General features: G+C 39.3%; 1 protein-coding gene across 3 annotated transcripts in view; it reads right to left on the bottom strand.

The window, feature by feature from the left end:
- SUFU (SUFU negative regulator of hedgehog signaling) overlaps nucleotides 1-17,314 on the bottom strand; it is a 142,746-nt gene that overhangs the window by 49,583 nt on the left and 75,849 nt on the right. For all 3 annotated transcript variants that reach the window (XM_072621112.1, XM_072621127.1, XM_072621116.1), the window contains 3 exons: nucleotides 6,322-6,464; nucleotides 2,725-2,810; nucleotides 1,608-1,680 (listed from right to left, as the gene is read on the bottom strand). In XM_072621112.1, the coding sequence (XP_072477213.1) occupies nucleotides 1,608-1,680; nucleotides 2,725-2,810; nucleotides 6,322-6,464 (302 nt within the window). The remainder of the gene's footprint in view (nucleotides 1-1,607; nucleotides 1,681-2,724; nucleotides 2,811-6,321; nucleotides 6,465-17,314) is intronic.

The raw sequence follows: 17,314 nt of genomic DNA, 5'->3' as shown, positions 1-17,314 counted from the left end.
CTAGGCATGCCAATGTCTCTTTATTTTCTCAGTGCTAAATATGAAACTCTGCCTTCCCCAGAATCCATGAAAAAATAGACATTCCTCTAAGGAGTAGAGCTCAGGCAGGTTAGTTAATTGAGGAAATCAGCTAATGGGAACAATATGGCATTGCCCTTTGGAATTGTAGTACCAAAAACATAAGATTTTTCCTCACTTCCTACCACCTCCTGCCCAAGAGATAGTCACAGAATATCAAGGCAAAAAAGGATCACACCTAGTTCAATCCCCTCGTTTTAGCAAAGAGAAAACTAAAAGTTACTAATAGCTCTCAAATAATCTCAGTTCTTGCCCTCTTGCTGTGGCAAGTGGTCATACATGCTGAGGGACTCATCTGTGCACAGAAAACTTTCCAATTTGTCTTCCTTCCCTCTCAAAAATGTTTTAAGAGACCACTATGTGAACTAAGGAACCTGCTATCTGCTTTCAGAATTCCCTGTGCAAGGAGGACAGGATTGTTCTTGGCATTCAGACAAAGAATTGGTGGTTTCACCCAACTTGTTCAAAGAATCATAGCCCTTTCTCAGCACCTAGGACTTAGGACAGGATCAAATCACAGTTCAGAGTACACAGTGTCAAATGCAAGGCTCTATTATGACTGCAGAACAACGAGCTAGATGGCCTTCTATTTATCTAATTTATGCCGTCACTGACACAGGATATACAGGGAACCCCAAATAAAGTACAGAGGCAGTCTGTTGGAAAGGCACTGGATTTGGAGTCAGAGCATCTGGGCTCAAATCCCAGCTGTGCTACTTATCACTTATGTAACCTTGGCCAACCTCACTTAACCACTCTAGGTCTCAGTTTCCCCATCTGTAAAATCAGTGGAGTGGGGGTAAGGCTGGACTATGTGATAGGCTGGACTATGTGATCTTTCAGGCTCCTTCCAGCTCTAAAATCTATAATCCCAAAACAAGGGGTATTAGTTGCAATCTAGAAGCAAAGAAAGTGGTGCTAGGAAAATAGAAAAGTTTATCTGTAAATAAACTAGTGGTACCTTCTATGATCTGAGTCTCCCTAAACCTTCTCAAGTCTCCCATGATGTGTCAAGGGATTCCTGGGCAAAAGAGTATATTTCCTTCCTGGATAAAGACTTCCCCTTCTCTAGGGAAGCACAGCCCCAAAGCTACCTTCCTATAGTCCAGGAATATCTTGGAATTCTGAATGTCTTAGAGAAGATAATGATGGCCTAAAGATATCAGTAAACCCAAGAGATACAAAATCAGATTTTTTTGTGTGCTATGAAAATTTGCCTTTTAATTGAGGCAAATTCATAACAGACCAATATAAAGATGACCCAACATCTAGATCCCATCAAACCCCACAGTATGACAGTGAATGAAAATGAGTGTGTGTGTACATGTGTATGTGTTCCTTTATAGATCACTGAAAAGCAAACATCCAAATGAGGAAGATAGCCATCTGGCAGCCTAAGGTAAAAGGCATCTAAGAACTCTTCAGTCTCTAATGTCAACCCTATCCTGATACTGATGGTTTGAGGGAAAGGAAAGGCATAATAAGGACAAAAGGCAGATGAGTAGAAGTTTTATCAACTCAAGACATACTTGCAGATGTGGATCAATCTCAAATATGGTCTCGCCTCTTCGCATATCAGTTATTAACCAGGGGCCACCAGCTCTGTGGGGAAGAAACAATAAGACACATAATGGTAACTCAATGTAGCATGGACTTATTCCAGAAAGATGCCAAAAACTGAGTAGGAGTCAATTGGAGGAATTAAAAACATTGAGGTGGGTATGACTTGGTGGGGAGGGGTTTGGAAGGAGACTACCCTAGTTTAGCCTACAGTTTACTCAGCTCTGTTCTTGGACTCAGTGACTTTTTCAGATTAAACAATCACTTTCCTTTTTTTTTGCAGAGATGGGAGATATGGGTGCATATAATGGGAGATTTTTTTTGCCCCAACCTATTGGTCTCTTGGTCAGTCTTGCTGAACTGTTCCCTGCCTTTTTTATTCTTTGTTATTAAAAGGGGGAAGGGGGGGATAGATACACCAGGAAATGTAGGTCATATAAAAACAAAATATATCTATAATTTTTAAAAAAAGATTAGCTGGTTAGGGAATACACCACCAAACCCCTGGGGGAACTTTCAATAAGAAAATTCAGTGACTTCAACTTTAATGACTAAGCTCCAACACTACCTTCTGCAGAAGGCCTTTCCTGGTTTCCCCTACCCTCAGTTGCTAGTGCTTTCTCCTTTTAGATTACTTAATATTTATGCTGTATGTATCTCATCTATACATACACATAAACATACATGCACACACACACACACACACATGCACCCATGTAGATGTTGTTGTCACCACTCCACCCTCACACCTAATTTGAAGGTAAGCTCACTCCTGGAGGGCAGGGACTGTTTTTACTTTATTTCTGTAATCCCAGTGTTTAGTAAAGTGCCTGGCACAAAGTAAGCACTTAATAAATTCTGGCTAATGACTGGTTGATAATGTCTGAGTACACTCCAAAAAGGGAGAGAGAACACAGCTTCTTAAAGTATTACACTAATGATGAGCCCCTACCTCCAGGAAATCAGGGGCCCTCCTTACTTGGCCTTTGCTTTACCATCACAACCATTCCAGTGCTTGAGGAAATTCAACCTAGATGCTAATGGCAGGGAAAGAAGGGTGGATAGTAAGGGTACCATAATACTTACACAGGGACTGTTCGAAGTAGCTCAAGGATACCCTGCCCATTCCACTGTTGGGCTGCATGTAGTTCTTCTGTGCAAACACCAACAATCTAAGATCCCAGAAACAAGATGTGGTTGTGCATTAACAACTATCCTTCCTTCCTGTTCTAGGAGAGTAGTCAGCCACCTAGAGACTGATGGGACAGAGTCATGTGGGAGAAGATAAGTTGACTACACCTGATGTGTCAAGAGTTGGGATTCAGAACCTCTAGAGCAAAGCACAGGAGAATGCCTCCTAGTATTTTATCCTGGTTATGACAGAATACATATCTTGCTGACCTTAAGATTTTGCTCCTAGGAACTGGGATTAAGACCAAGAATCACCTACCCAGCAAAGCTGAGTATAATACTTCAGGGGAAAAACTGGTCATCCAATGAAACAGACAACTTTTCAAGCATGCTTGATGAAAAGACCAGAGCTGAGCAGAAAATTTGACTTTCAAACAAAGAATCAAGAGAAGCATGAAAAGGTAAACAGGAAAGAGAAATCATAAGGGACTTACTAAAGTGAACTGTTTACATTCCTATGTGGAAAGATAATATTTGTAATTCTTGAGACTTTTCTCTGTATTTGGGTAGTTGGAAGGAATATATGATTATATATACAGACAGAAGGCACAGGGTGAGTTGAATATGAAGGGATGAAATCTAAAAAATAAAATTAAGGGGTGAGAAATACACTGGGAGAAGAAGAAAGAGAGAGATAGAATGGGGTAAATTATCTCTCACATAAAAGAGACAAGAAACAGTTTTTCAATGGAGGAGTGGAAGGGGGAAGTGAGAGGGAAAGAGTGAACCTTACTCTCATCAGATTTAACTTAAGGAGGGAATAACATGCACAGTCAATTTGGTATGAAAATCTATCTTACAGTACAAGAAAGGAGGGGAGAAGAGGTTAAGCAGTGGGTGGGGGGATGACAGAAGGGAGGGCAAATGGGAGGAGGGGAAATAAGCACTTTTGAGGAGGGAAAGGGTCAAAAGGGAGAATAGAATAAATGAGGGGTGGGATAGGATGGAGAGAAATATAGTTAGTCTTTCACAATATGACTGTTATGGAAGTGTTTTGCATGACCACATATGTATAACCTATATTGAATTGTTTGCCTTCTCAATGGGGGTGGATGGGGAGGGAGGGAGAGAAGTTGGAACTCAAAGTTTTAAAAACAAATGTTAAAAATTGTTTTTACATGCAGCTGGGAAATAAGACATATAGGCAATGGGATATAGAAATCTCTTGCCCTACAAGAAAATAGAGGAGATGGGGATAAGAGAAGGGAGGGGTGTGATAGAAGGGAGGGCAGATTGGGGAAGGGAAAGGGTAATTGGAATGCATGCTGTCTTGGGGTTGGGGGAAGGGAGAGATGGGAAGAAAATTTGGAACTCAAAAATCTTGTGGACATGAATGTTGAAAACGAAAAAATAAATTTTTAAAAAGAGGAAAGAAAAAGATTTTGCTCCTAGGCTGCGGAGAAGGAAGGTGGAGGCCTAACACACTAGGAAAGTGAAATGCTCCAAATAGGACTCTCCACCTACCTCATACTCTGAATCTTAAATCCTGGGTAAGATCACTGTGTTAGATGATCACAGCTATTATCTATCTGTTCATGTTATGGTCACATAGAATATAATCCAAGGTAACTGAATTCCTAGTTCAGAATCATCACCAAAGTGGATTCCATCTTCAATGCCTAGCCAATTCTGAGAGGCTTATTTTCCTCAAGGAAAAGGCTAACTTTATATATGAATGTTATTTGTTCTTAAATTTAAGAAAAAACATAATTAAATAGTTATAAAACGAGACAAAATTTTATCCTGAACCCCTAGACTTTCACAAGGGACAATCAAATAAGTTCAGTGGCACATGTCTTCAGGTAGAAGGGACCTCAGAGGTCAATCCCTTCAAATAACAGTTAAAGATACTGAGGCCCAGGGAGAGGAAGTGAATTGCCCTAGGTTCTAGAGTTAGTCACTCAAGAGTTAGTGCACTTTCTCCTGTATCATATTGTACTAAGAGTTAGCAAAGAGAAAACAGGCAAAAAAACAAAACAAAACCAAACCCCCCAAAAAACCCCACTACCTTTTGTTTTATGTCCCTCTCCAGGACTACCAGAACTTTAGCCTTTTAGTGTATAGTTCTGATTCTTCTAATTTCACTCACTATCAACTCATGTAGCTCCTTCCATATTTCCTTGTATACTTCACACTCATTGTTTTCTATGGTACGACAAGATACTATGTTATTCAGCAGTCCTCTAGTTGTTTGACACAGAGGTTGTTTCCAGCCCTTTGCTATGATAAGTAGAACAGCTGTGAAATTTTTTGTGTGAACAAGTTCTTTCTTTCTTCTTGTAATATGATGTTTTTGGAATAGAGATCCAAGTAATGGAATGAGGGATCTAAAGGTATGAATAGTTTGGTGAGTCAATGCCTGTTTTCATACTATTTTCCAAAATGTTCTGCAGTTCCACCAACTCTATATTATTAGAGAGCCTAAAGCCCATGGCCCTACCAACACCAGAGAATATATATGTATATATGTGTGTGTACATATGTATGTGTGTGTATGTGTATTATGTATATGTATGTATATGCACAGACATAATAGTCTAGTAGGTGTAAAGTGGTATCTTGTAGATGTCTTGATTTGCATAAGAAATTTAAACATGTTTTCATATGTTTGTTAAGTTTCTATCTCCTTTTTTGTATATTGTTCATGTCTTTCAACTATTACACTATTGGGAAAGGTGTAGAGATAGATGTTAGTGCTTTGTAAATCCTGAATGCTAGGACTTTGTCTAACATTTACTTCATATTTTTTCCCCAATATGCTTTTCTTTTAAGTTGATGTTACGCAAAATTATTTTATGCATATTCAAATCTAGTGATTTTGTCTAACGATTTCCTCCATTTTGTTGATAAAATTCAAATTTTATTTTCAGATTCAGTTATGCAGTTAAAATTCAGATTTAGAGCTAAATAATATAACACTCTCTTCTTTCAGTTTAAAATTTTTAAAAACTTAGATCATTGATTCATTTACAGTTTATATTTAGTTTTTGTTGAAGTAGTAAGTATTTTTTGGAGTGTGGATTTATCAAACACTATCTTTTAGACCCAATGGATTATATTTCTGGGTTTTCTATTCTTTTTCATTTATCTATTTCTCTATTTTTTTTTCCAGTACCAGAGAGTTTCTATAATTACTTTCCATATTCTGTTATCTGGTAGTGATGATCTAAAAAATTATTGGAAAAGAACCCAACAATCACATGAATCATTATGTTCCCATAAGTCATTGCATCATCCATGACATATGGGGCTGATGCATGTTGGCACCATTTTGGGGAGACTGAGAACTGTCAATTGCTGCACTTGTCCTGTTGAATTTCTGAAAGATATTTGACAGAATATACTGCCTTTATTCTTCTACTAGCTATGTTTTCAGAATTCTGGGTCTTCTTTCTCATGGAGGTAGACCTTTCTCTCTCTTCCTGTCTTTTGAAAGGTGGTTAAGTTATATAAGCAGCACTACCACCTGATTAAGCATTCTCCTATTTTTACCTGGAGGAAGATAACCAACCCAAAGGGAGTCTGCACAGGTTGCATCTGGGGGTCCTCAGTCAGAAGCATGTGCTGGATTCTTGACTCACTGTTATCCAAAGGGCTATGCCAGGACACATGGTCACCACTACAGAAGGTGTTTTCTGCAAGACACAAGAACAATAACTCAAAATTATATGGTGCCTTAAAATTTACAAAGTACTTTCCATACAACAAACCCTTGAGGCAGGTGGTACAAGCATTATTACAGCCATCTTGCAGAAGAGGAAACTGAGACTCAGAAAGGTACAAAGTTACATGTCTCCTCCACTGAGATATATCAATATAGTATTTATACTCCGAACTGAACCTAACCAAGAATCAAGTACCATGAAACAAGCTGGGCATATTCTTTTAAAGCTGAATAAATGGAGGTCCTGTTAATTTGTACAATACTTTAGCGTTCAGGTACCTGTTTTATTCTCATATGCTAACTTATTTGATCAGCTATGGATGAGAAAGGACAAAGTCATCAGTCTGAGAGCTAGGGCCCAAAAAGATCACTTTCCGGATAGTACTTTCACACATTTAATTTCTACAGAGGGTGCTGGTAAAAAATTAGAAGGCAGAATAAGGCAAGGAGATCACCAGTTTTCTCAGCAGTAGGGTTAGCTCTGGCATTTAATTCCACTTTGACAAAAAGAAACAAAATACTCTAAATGAAAAAAACAAAAACCTCTCCCCACCCATAAATAAACAGGACAATAGTCAAATCCCTCCTGCAGCCCCCTCGTAAAAATGAAAACTGATTTCTGTACTACTGAGTATAGCAGGTTTATTTCATTTATCAGCCCAAATGAGTTGCTAAATCTTGTTGTTTCTGTCTTCACAACCCTATCATCTGACTGCTCTCACAAGTACCCAACCTGGCTCAGGACTTCATCATCTCTAGCTTAGATGATTACAATGGCTTCCTAACTGCTCTTTTCCTTAAGTCTCTCCTCACTCCAATCCATTCCATCCACTGCTGCTGAAGTGATTTGCCTTCAGCAAAATCTGATCATGTCACTCTCTTACTCAACCAACGCCAGTGGCTCCCAAATGTCTCTAAGATAAAATATACACACTTCCGACTTACTTTTAAAGCCCTTTATGACTTTGTCCCACAGTCCAGCATTTACGCCTCATTGTACTTTCCCACTTCCTGCACTCTGAAATCCAGTCAAACTGGCCTTCCCTCTCTCTTACACATGGCATTACCTCCTGTTTCTGGGTCTTTACATCCTGGCTGACCTCTACTGCCTGGAATGCACTCTCTCTTCACCTCAGTCTTCCTCTCTTGAAGAAGTAGCTCAAACACCACCTTCTACAATAAACTTTTTTATGATTCCCTGTAACTGTTAGAGTGCTGCCTCCCAACGCACTTTGTAGTTAACTGCTCCATATTTATTCTCTATAATACTTAGATATGCACTTGCTATCTTTTCCACTAGAGAACACAAACTCCTTGAGAACAGGTATTATTTCATCCACTTTATGAATATCCTCGGCACCAAGCATAGTGCTTTGCACATTACAGGTACTAAATAAATATTTGTTAATTAATTGATCTAGGAGTTTTTATAATTCACTACTATTTACATGAAGTGAATAGATTCCCTCAGGATTCAGGAAGTTTGTAAAGGTCCTAGAAATCAGAAGAAAATAGCAACTCTAGCTAGTCAAAGCTTTCATACTCTACCAGATAATACTTTCAGATGCTTATAGTGTGGAAAAGTGGCCAACAAGAACAATACGTTTTTCATTCCTTAACATAAATTAGAAAATCATCAACAAATATGAACATTTCCATATGAACACTGCCAGAAGATGGGGTTTCTATACGAAATTATGACTGTATTATTTTATTTTATTTTTATTTCACTTTTAACATTCATTTTCACAGAATTTTTGGGCTCCAAATTTTCTCCCCCCTTGTCCCCTCCCCCCACCCCAAAACACCGAGCATTCTAATTGCCCCCATCTCCACTCCGCTCTCTTCTCCATCATTCCTCTCTGCCCTTGTCTCCATCCTCTTCTCTGTCCTGTTGGGCCAAATAACTTTCTATACCCCTTTACCTGTATTTCTTATTTCCTAGCGGCAAGAACAGTACTTGACAGTTATTCCTAAAACTTTGAGTTCCAACTTCTTTTCCTCCCTCCCTCCCCTCCCCCTCCCTCTGGAAGGCAAGCAATTCAATATCGGCCAAATCTGTGTAGTTTTGCAAATGACTTCCATAATAGTCGTGTTATATAAGACTAACTATATTTCCCTCCATCCTATCCTGCTTCCAATTACTTCTATGTTCTCTTTTGATCCTGTCCCTCCCTGTGAGTGTCGATCTCAAATTGTACCCTCCTCCCCATGCCCTCCCTTCCATCGTCCCCCCCACCCCATTTATCCCCTTGTCCCCCACCTTCCTGTATTGTAAGATGGGTTTTCATACCAAAATGAGTGTGCATTTTATTCCTTCCTTTAGTGGAATGTGATGAGAGTAAGCTTCATGTTTTTCTCTCACCTCCCCTCTTTTTCCCCAAACTAAAAAAAAATCTTTTGCTTGCCTCTTTTATGAGAGATAATTTGCCCCATTCCATTGCTCCCTTTCTCCTCCCATATATTTCTCTCTCACTGCTTGATTTCATTTTTTTTTTAAGATATGATCCCATCCTATTCAATTCACTCTGCGCACTCTGTCTCTATGAGTGTGTGCGTGTGCATGTGTGTGTGTATAATCCCACCAAGTACCCAGATACTGAATAGTTTCAAGAGTTACTAATATTGTCTTTCCATGTAGGAATGTAAACAGTTCAACTTTTATAAGTCCCTTATGACTTCTCTTTGCTGTTTACCTTTTCATGCTTCTCTTCATTCTTGTGTTTGAAAGTCAAATTTTCTTTTCAGCTCTGGTCTTTTCATCAAGAATGCTTGAAAGTCCTCTATTTCATTGAAAGACCAATTTTTCCCCTGAAGTATTATCCTCAGTTTTGCTGGGTAGGTGATTCTTGGTTTTAGTCCTAATTCCTTTGACTTCTGGAATATGATATTCCACGCCCTTTGATCCCTTAATGTAGAAGCTGCTAGATCTTGTGTTATCCTGATTGTATTTCCACAGTACTTGAATTGTTTCTTTCTAGCTGCTTGCAATATTTTCTCCTTGACCTGGGAATTCTGGAATTTGGCCACAATATTCCTAGGAGTTTCTCTTTTTGGATCTTTTTCAGGTGGTGATCGGTGGATTCTTTCAATATTTATTTTGCCTTCTGGTTCTAGAATATCAGGGCAGTTTTCCTTGATAATTTCATGAAAGATGATGTCTAGGCTCTTTTTTTGATCATGGCTTTCAGGTAGGCCCATAATTTTTAAATTGTCTCTCCTGGATCTATTTTCCAGGTCAGTTGTTTTTCCAATGAGATATTTCACATTATCTTCCATTTTTTCATTCTTTTGGTTTTGTTTTGTGATTTCTTGGTTTCTCATAAAGTCATTAGCCTCCATCTGTTCCATTCTAATTTTGAAATAACTATTTTCTTCAGTGAGCTTTTGAATCTCCTTTTCCATTTGGCTAATTCTGCTTTTGAAAGCATTCTTCTCCTCATTGGCTTCTTGAACCTCCTTTGCCAATTGAGTTAGCCTATTTTTCAGGGTGTTATTTTCTTTAGCATTTTTTTGGGTCTCCTTTAGCAGGTGCTGATTGTTGTTCATACTTTGTTTGCAAGTCTTTTATTACTCTTCCCAGTTTTTCCTCCACCTCTCTATCATGATTTTGAAAATTGTTTGGGCTCTTTAAGACCTTTTCCCAGAACTGATCCCATTGAGTGGGCTGGGATGTAGAAGCACTGACTTCCGTGTCTTCCCCTGATGGTGAGCACCGCTCTTCCTCATCAGAAGGGAGGGGAGGAAATGCCTGTTCACCAAGAAAGTAACCTTCTATAGTCATTTCTTTTCCCTTTTCTGGGCATTTTCCCAGCCAGTGACTTGACCTCTGACTATTCTCCTCACACCCACCTCGCCTCCGGATCCTCCCAGCCCACGCTTGGGGTCTGAGAATCAAATGCTGCTTCCCAGCCTCAGGGCTTTGGGCGGGGGCAGGGCTGCTATTCAGTGTGAGATTAAGTTCAGGTGCTCAGGTGGGGGCAGGGCCGCCTCTTGGGCTCAGTTCCCTCAGGGGGTTTATGTGGAGACCTTCAACAATGGATCCAGGCTCCTGCCTGCTTGGGGAGCCCCGGTCTGCTCCCGCCTCCGCTTTTGCCTTCCGAGGGGGCCTGAGTATGGGGGCACCCCACTCCCCTCTCGACCCACCAAAGAGACCTTCTCACCGACCCCCGTCACCTGTGGGTGGAGCGACCCGCGCGGCCGCTGGAGATCCTGTCCCTGAAGTCCACTCGGATCTGTTCCTTTTGTTGCCCGGCCGGTGCAGGGCCGGGCTGGGCTCCACGTCCACAGCGCAACGGACCTTTTGCAAGAGGTTTGCAGGTCCCTCTGGAACAGAAATCTTATCCGCTCCACTATTATGTGGCTTCTCCTGCTCCCGAATTTATTGGCAGCTCTTTACTACGGATATTTCATGGGCTATGGGTTCGGAGCTAGCGTATTTGTGTGTTTCTACTCCGCCATCTTGGCTCTGCCCCCGACTGTATTATTTTAAAAACTAAACCATACTGATCTGCTTGTCCGTGTCTCCTTTTGAACTTCCTTCTGCTCTGTTGCTTGTACTTTTAAAAAATATTTCAATGATGCACTTTTTCTGGATCATTATTACTAACCCCTCTTTCCCCACCAAAACTAATTTGAAAAAGATTTTGAAAGGAAAAAAACTGGTCCAAAGTGGTTTCTCTCTTTACCTGGCCAAAACAGGAGATTAAATAACAACACTCGCTTGCTCTGGTTCACAAAGTCCCAAAGTTACAATCATTGTCTTTCTCCATTCATACAACTAGCTTCACATTATTAGCCGCCAACCTTCCAGGATGTCAAAAAAGAAAACAAGTGTATCTCCTGAGTTTGTTTAGGGGAGGTAGCCCAGCATCAGGTAGTGTGAGCCTAAACCTACCACTGCCTACTGAATTTATACTTCTTCTATATCCCCACCCACTTAAATAAGTGGCAAAGCAGTCTATCTTCTGCTTTTATTTTTGTGCTTTCTGAGTATATGTTCTGTATGTACAATTTTCCTCATTAAATGTAGGGAGGCAGAGGTGAAATCTGACCTTTAATGTCTTCTAAGCATCAGAGAATCCAATACAAAAGATCTTAAAGGTGACTGAGTCTAACACTCTCAAACAGATGAGGAAACAAGAGTCCCAGGGAGATGGAATGACTTACCCCAAATCATGTTAAATTAGTCAGTAGCAGAGCTAGAGCTAGAACCCAGGTCTCCTGACTCTAAAAGTATTCTTTTTACTATAGCCTGCTGCAGCTCTAGGATGGAAGGTACTTTGGAGGAACATCTACAAAGAGAACAGGAACCAGCTGACTTCTCTTTGAAGGGCCAGGAGCTAACAGCACGTTGTTTATCTCACTGAGGCCTAACAAATTCTTCCCAGCAGATGGCCCTAGAGCACTTAGTTTGGAGGATTACTCAGTTCTTGGAGCAATGATTTGATTTCTTAAGAACTTCAGAAACATACTCAAAATGTTGGCAGTTAATCTTAGAAAATCTGGAGCCAGAGATTTTTATGAATCAGAATTGACAATAGTTTATTTTTTCCAAATGAAATTAATAATTTATTACAATTTTAACAAAAATAAACAAATCTTAAAAATACAATAAACATGTTTTAAATAATCATTACAACATACTCACTGTCATAGGATCACAGAGTTAGAGACAGGAGTGACCTGAACAGCCATCTAATCCAACCCTCTCATTTTATGATTTTAACATTTTTTTTAAAATTCTGAACTTAACACAAAGCAAAACAGAGAAAGAGGTGGCACAGCGGCCAGGGTACTGGACTTGGAATCAGGAAGACAGGAGTTCAAACTTAGCTTCGCATATTTCCTAGCTATGTGAAACTAGGAAAGTTACTTAATGTTCTCTAGTCTCATTTTTCTAACCTGTAAAATGAGGGTAATAAAAGTACCTAATATCAATGGTTGTTAGAAGGATGAAATGAGATAATATTTGTAAAGTGCTCTGCAAACTTTGAAGTGATCTTTAGTGCTATGTAAATAACAATTCTTTTTCTTCTTCTCCTCCTCTTCCTCCTCTTTTCATATTGCTTGGGATTTTTTTTTGAAAGCCTAGAATAAAGTCAACTTGTTCCTTTCAAAACTGTTCTGCTTGTCTGTGCTTCCATCTGAACTAGCACCTATACTCCTCTGTTGCCTTTAAAAATGATTCAATTGTCTTCCTTTTTTCTTTTCTTTTTTTGTCATTACATTCAATGCATGACCCCCAACCCTTGCCCAATTGAAAACAGAAGAAAAACAAAACTCGCTGTAACAAACACAGCCAAGCAAAACAAATCCAAACAATGACCATATCCAAAAAAGGTATGTCTCTTTCCTCAACTTGAATCCATCACCTCTTTGGAGGTGGAAAAAATGCTTTATCCTAGCTTGGCTGGTCACTTCTTTGATCAGAGTTCTTAAGTCTTTCAAAGTTGTTTTTCTTTACAATGTTTCTGTTCTTGTATAAAATGTTCCACTTTTGCCTATTTACTCTCTATTAACTCATACTACCCAGGATTCCCTGAAATGAGTTTTTTATTACAATTACAATAATATTTTATTATAATACACTATATTTTGTACCCTTTTAATCAGCGCTTTGGAATCAGAATTAAGCACTGCCACTGTATAAATTACTCTCCTGATTCTTCTCACTTCATTTTGTACTAGTTCTTAAATCCCAGAATTCTTTGAAATTCTCTCTTTTGGCAATTCTTATGGCAAAATAATATTTCATTTATTCACATGCCACAATTTGTCATTTCCCAAACGACGGGTACCCCTTTAGTTTCTAGTCCTTTCCTTTCCTTTTAATGTGCTCTTTGGGATCAGAAAGTTTGCTTTGCTTTCAACTGTTCTCTTCCCAGTTTTATCTTCCCTCTTAACTGTACTCTCCTAAGTCCTCTTGGTTTCCCTGATGAATCTGATGTATTTCCACATCAAACTTTGTGGGTGTATGTTCAATCCTCTTTTGTCCAGTTCATATATGATGCTCACTCACCTCCACACTTCCTTCTCTCCAAGTTTGTACACTATTCTGCTCATGTGCCCAAATTATCAAGTTCCATCTCTTTCTTCCTACTTTCTACACTACTGTATTCTTTTTATAATTCCTTTTCTTTTCCTTCTTCAAAATCTTAGAACAAAATCAATCCAACTTCAGATCCTCTTTTTTCTTATTTAAATCCCTCAATACTTCTTTTGAAGACATTAAGGTCCAGAAGCAACACGTTACTTTCTTCCTCTATTAGAACATATCATCATATGTTATTCAGCCAAGTCCAACTCTTCGTGCCTCTATGGGCCATAGAGTACATAGGCTTTTCTTAGCAAGAACACTGGAGTGGTTGCCATTTCCTTATTCAATGGATGAAGACAAACAGAGGTTAACTGACTTGCTCAGGGTTACACAGCTAGCAGGTGTCTGAGGCCATATTTGAACTCAGTTCCTTCCTGACTCCAGGCCCAGTGCTCTATCCACTGAGTCTTCTAGCAGACTACATCATCATCAAGTGCCTTCCAGCTTCTCAAATAAATATACCTTTCTTGGTTCTCCTGAGTTTTGTGTGCATAGTTCAAATACCTAGCTTTGGTCTTCTCATCAAGAATGACTGAAAGTCCATGTTTCCACTAAAGGTTACATTTTTCCACCTGGGGGATTACATGTAGCTTTGCAAGGTAAGTTATTCTTAGCTGTAATGGCTATGGATGTTTTGACTTTCGGAATAGTGTATTTTAAGATTTCCTCTCATTCAGAAGCTGCCAGGACTTCTGTGATCCTTTGGTACTCGAACAGTTGCTTTCTAGATGCTTGTGGTATTTATTTTTCTTTGAAATAGGGGCTCTGGATTTTGCCTAGCACTTTTCCTTTTGGAGTTTCTTTCAGGATGTGATCGGTGGATTCTATTTTCACTTTGGCTGCTAGTTCTAGTAGATGTGTGCAATTTTCATTTATAAATTCTTAGCTTTAAAATAATTTTAATTATGGTTGTCAAGGAGTTTGAAGAGTCTTAAGATTAGATCTCTTTTTGACCTGTTTTCCAAGTCAGGAATTTTTGATAATCTCACATTTTCTTCTTCTTTTTAAAATCTTTTGATTTTGTTCTAATATTTTTTCCTATCTCACAGATGTCACTGATTTCTTAGCTGATTTAATTTTCCTTAGCTGATCCTTTAGTTGATTTATTCTAATTTTCAGTATATCTGTTACTTGGGAGTAAAGACTACCACTTCCACCTCTTATACATTATTTATTCTCTTACTATTTCTTTGCTTTGGAACTTTTATTTTTTATCTTGCTTCACTTCTTCTAGATATTCATGAAATCCTTATGGAAAATTTATTTTTTCCTGGAGTTATTTTGCTCTTATAGGTTGAATTTTGGGGTGCCTCTATATCTTTATGATTCTGTGCAGTAATTTAATTTTCTTCTGTTTACCTCTCTATCTGTAGACCCAGAATTAAAGCTTTATGCCAGGGCCAGTCCTTACTTTCTACAGCACTTTTGTTTGGGGTGGTTGCCCTCCTTGGTCTCTACCTGGGTCACCTGTATTCCTACACCCAGGATTAGCACTGGGTGCAGGGTCTTAGGTCTTTGAGTTTCAGAGCAATGGATCTTCAGAGCTCTCTATGGCATCATCTCAGAACAAAGTTCTAAAGGTTTGTCTGCTGTTTGCAGACTGATTACTATCACTCCTAGTGCCTTCTGAGCTTCCCAGTGTGGCACTAAGTCAGTTCAAGATGTTCAATAGGCAAATGGAGAGATGTGAATAGGCTGATGGAGAATGCTGGAGAGAGTGGAGGTCAGGAGAGAGATTAGGGCTAGATAAACAAATCTGAGAATCATTTGCACAGAGATGATAATTGAATCCATGGGAACTGATGAGATCCCTAAGAAAAACAGTTTAGACGAGAAGAGAAGAGTGTCTAGGACAGAGTCTTAGGGAGACAGTGGGTGTTACTGGATGAAGATCCAGCAAAGCAGACTGAGAAGGAGCAGTCAGATAGGTAGGAGAAGAACCAGGAGAGAAGAGAGTACCAAGAGTCATAGACAGTGTCAAAGACTGACAGAGGGGATCAAAAGAAAGGGCCACAAAATTTGCCAAATAAGACATCACTGTTAAGTCTGGAGATAGCTGTTTCAGGAGGTGAGAAGCCAGATTGTTAAGAAAGAATTAAAAGTAAATGGAAGGCATAGATTATGTAGATGGCTTTCTCAAGAAGTCTAGCCACAAAACAGAGAAAAGATGTAAGATGCTAGGTAGTGGAGATGGATGGATTAAGGGAGGATTTTTTGAGGATGGGGAAGATCCATGGGCATGTGTGTAGGCAGTAGGGAAACAACCAATAGACAGGGAAAGAATGAAGATTAGTGAGAAAGCGAGGATGACAGAGAGAGAAAACTGCTGGAGAAGATAGAATGGAATGGGATCACTTGTGCATGTAGAGGGGTTTGCCTAGGCAAGGAGAAGGGCCATCTCCTCATGTGTGACAGGGGTGAAGGAGGAGACAGTGGCATCTGGGTGATATGTGCTGAGAAGGAAGAGGGAACTCTTGGTGAATGTGCTTTAAAATATGACGCAAGGTTCTCAGCTGAGGGGGAAAAGAGGCACAACAATGGAAGATTTAAAGAAGGTGAAAAGATTTGGAAAAGCTGCTGTGGTGAGTGGGATAGTGAATTAGTTAGGGAAGTGTAAAAAACTGCTTTGCTTTAGTGAGGACCCACTTGAGATTATGTAACATAAACACATTTAATGTTTACTACATGTGTAACCTCAGGCAAGTCAATGACCTGCCTTGGGTCTTATTTTCCTTATCTGTAAAATGAAGGGGTTTGACTAGATGGTCTCTGAGGTACCCTTTCCTTACTTTCCTCACAGGAGGAAAACACTTTATTTTAATATGATATAGAAATATAAGCTATTGTTATTATTTTATTGGATATGCAAATTACAGGTCGGAACTAGTGAAGAAGAGCCTTTCTCTGAAACTTGTCAAGTTTAAGCTCCTAAGAGAACTCAGTAATACCAAAATCCCTATGTCTAAGTCCTTCCTCAAACTGACCAAGTCAGGGATGATCAAGATTCCTTAGCTAAGACTGGGTCAAAAGATGATTTTGTTCAATTATGAAAGTTCTTTGGTCAGTTTTCAAGTCTGGAACAAAACCATAAAGGGTCACTCTTTAAGCCCTGGATATCCCATCAGCCAAACATTATTTTGATTCTATGCTGAGCCTTCTCGAGTTTCATCAGCCTCAACAGTCCCTTCGAGATTCCACAGTCCTTTCAAGAATGGGTTTTCAAAAGCAAATGACTGCTGGAGGCCCAGCTGTACTGTCTAGTTGTGCGGTGAATCCTCCCAGTTGCCCCTCTGTCTCTGAAGTACAACTGCCAAAGCCTTTGGGAAATATCCTGTCACAGATATTTATAAATTAAATCATATACTAACTGGTACATCGATCTTCTTGAACATGCAAGAAAAGAAATTATAATCATGGTAAGTTCCATCTTCACCTATAGCTCCTGGTCCCTGAATTCCTATTTCCAGGGTATTTCAAGAAGCATCCTCCAGAGAGAAAAACTTTTTGGGATGAGTTAAAAAGTTACCCTCCTGACAAATTCAACATTATTCTTCAATGGTCCTAGAAACAACCCCAAAATACAAAGGACTAAGCTCTTTTTGAGAAAAGTCTCATTCTGCCTCCAATTCTTCAGAAAAGACTCTGAAATTCCCCAAGTAGATATGGTACATATTTAAATTGTGAACTGCTTTCAAACTGGTTGAAACTTGGTATAGCATCTA

The sequence above is a fragment of the Notamacropus eugenii genome, chromosome 1 (assembly GCF_028372415.1).
Source record: "Notamacropus eugenii isolate mMacEug1 chromosome 1, mMacEug1.pri_v2, whole genome shotgun sequence".
NCBI classification, from domain to species: domain Eukaryota; kingdom Metazoa; phylum Chordata; class Mammalia; order Diprotodontia; family Macropodidae; genus Notamacropus; species Notamacropus eugenii.
Note: the sequence above shows the minus strand (reverse complement) of the source record. Positions and strands in the feature narration are given on the sequence as shown.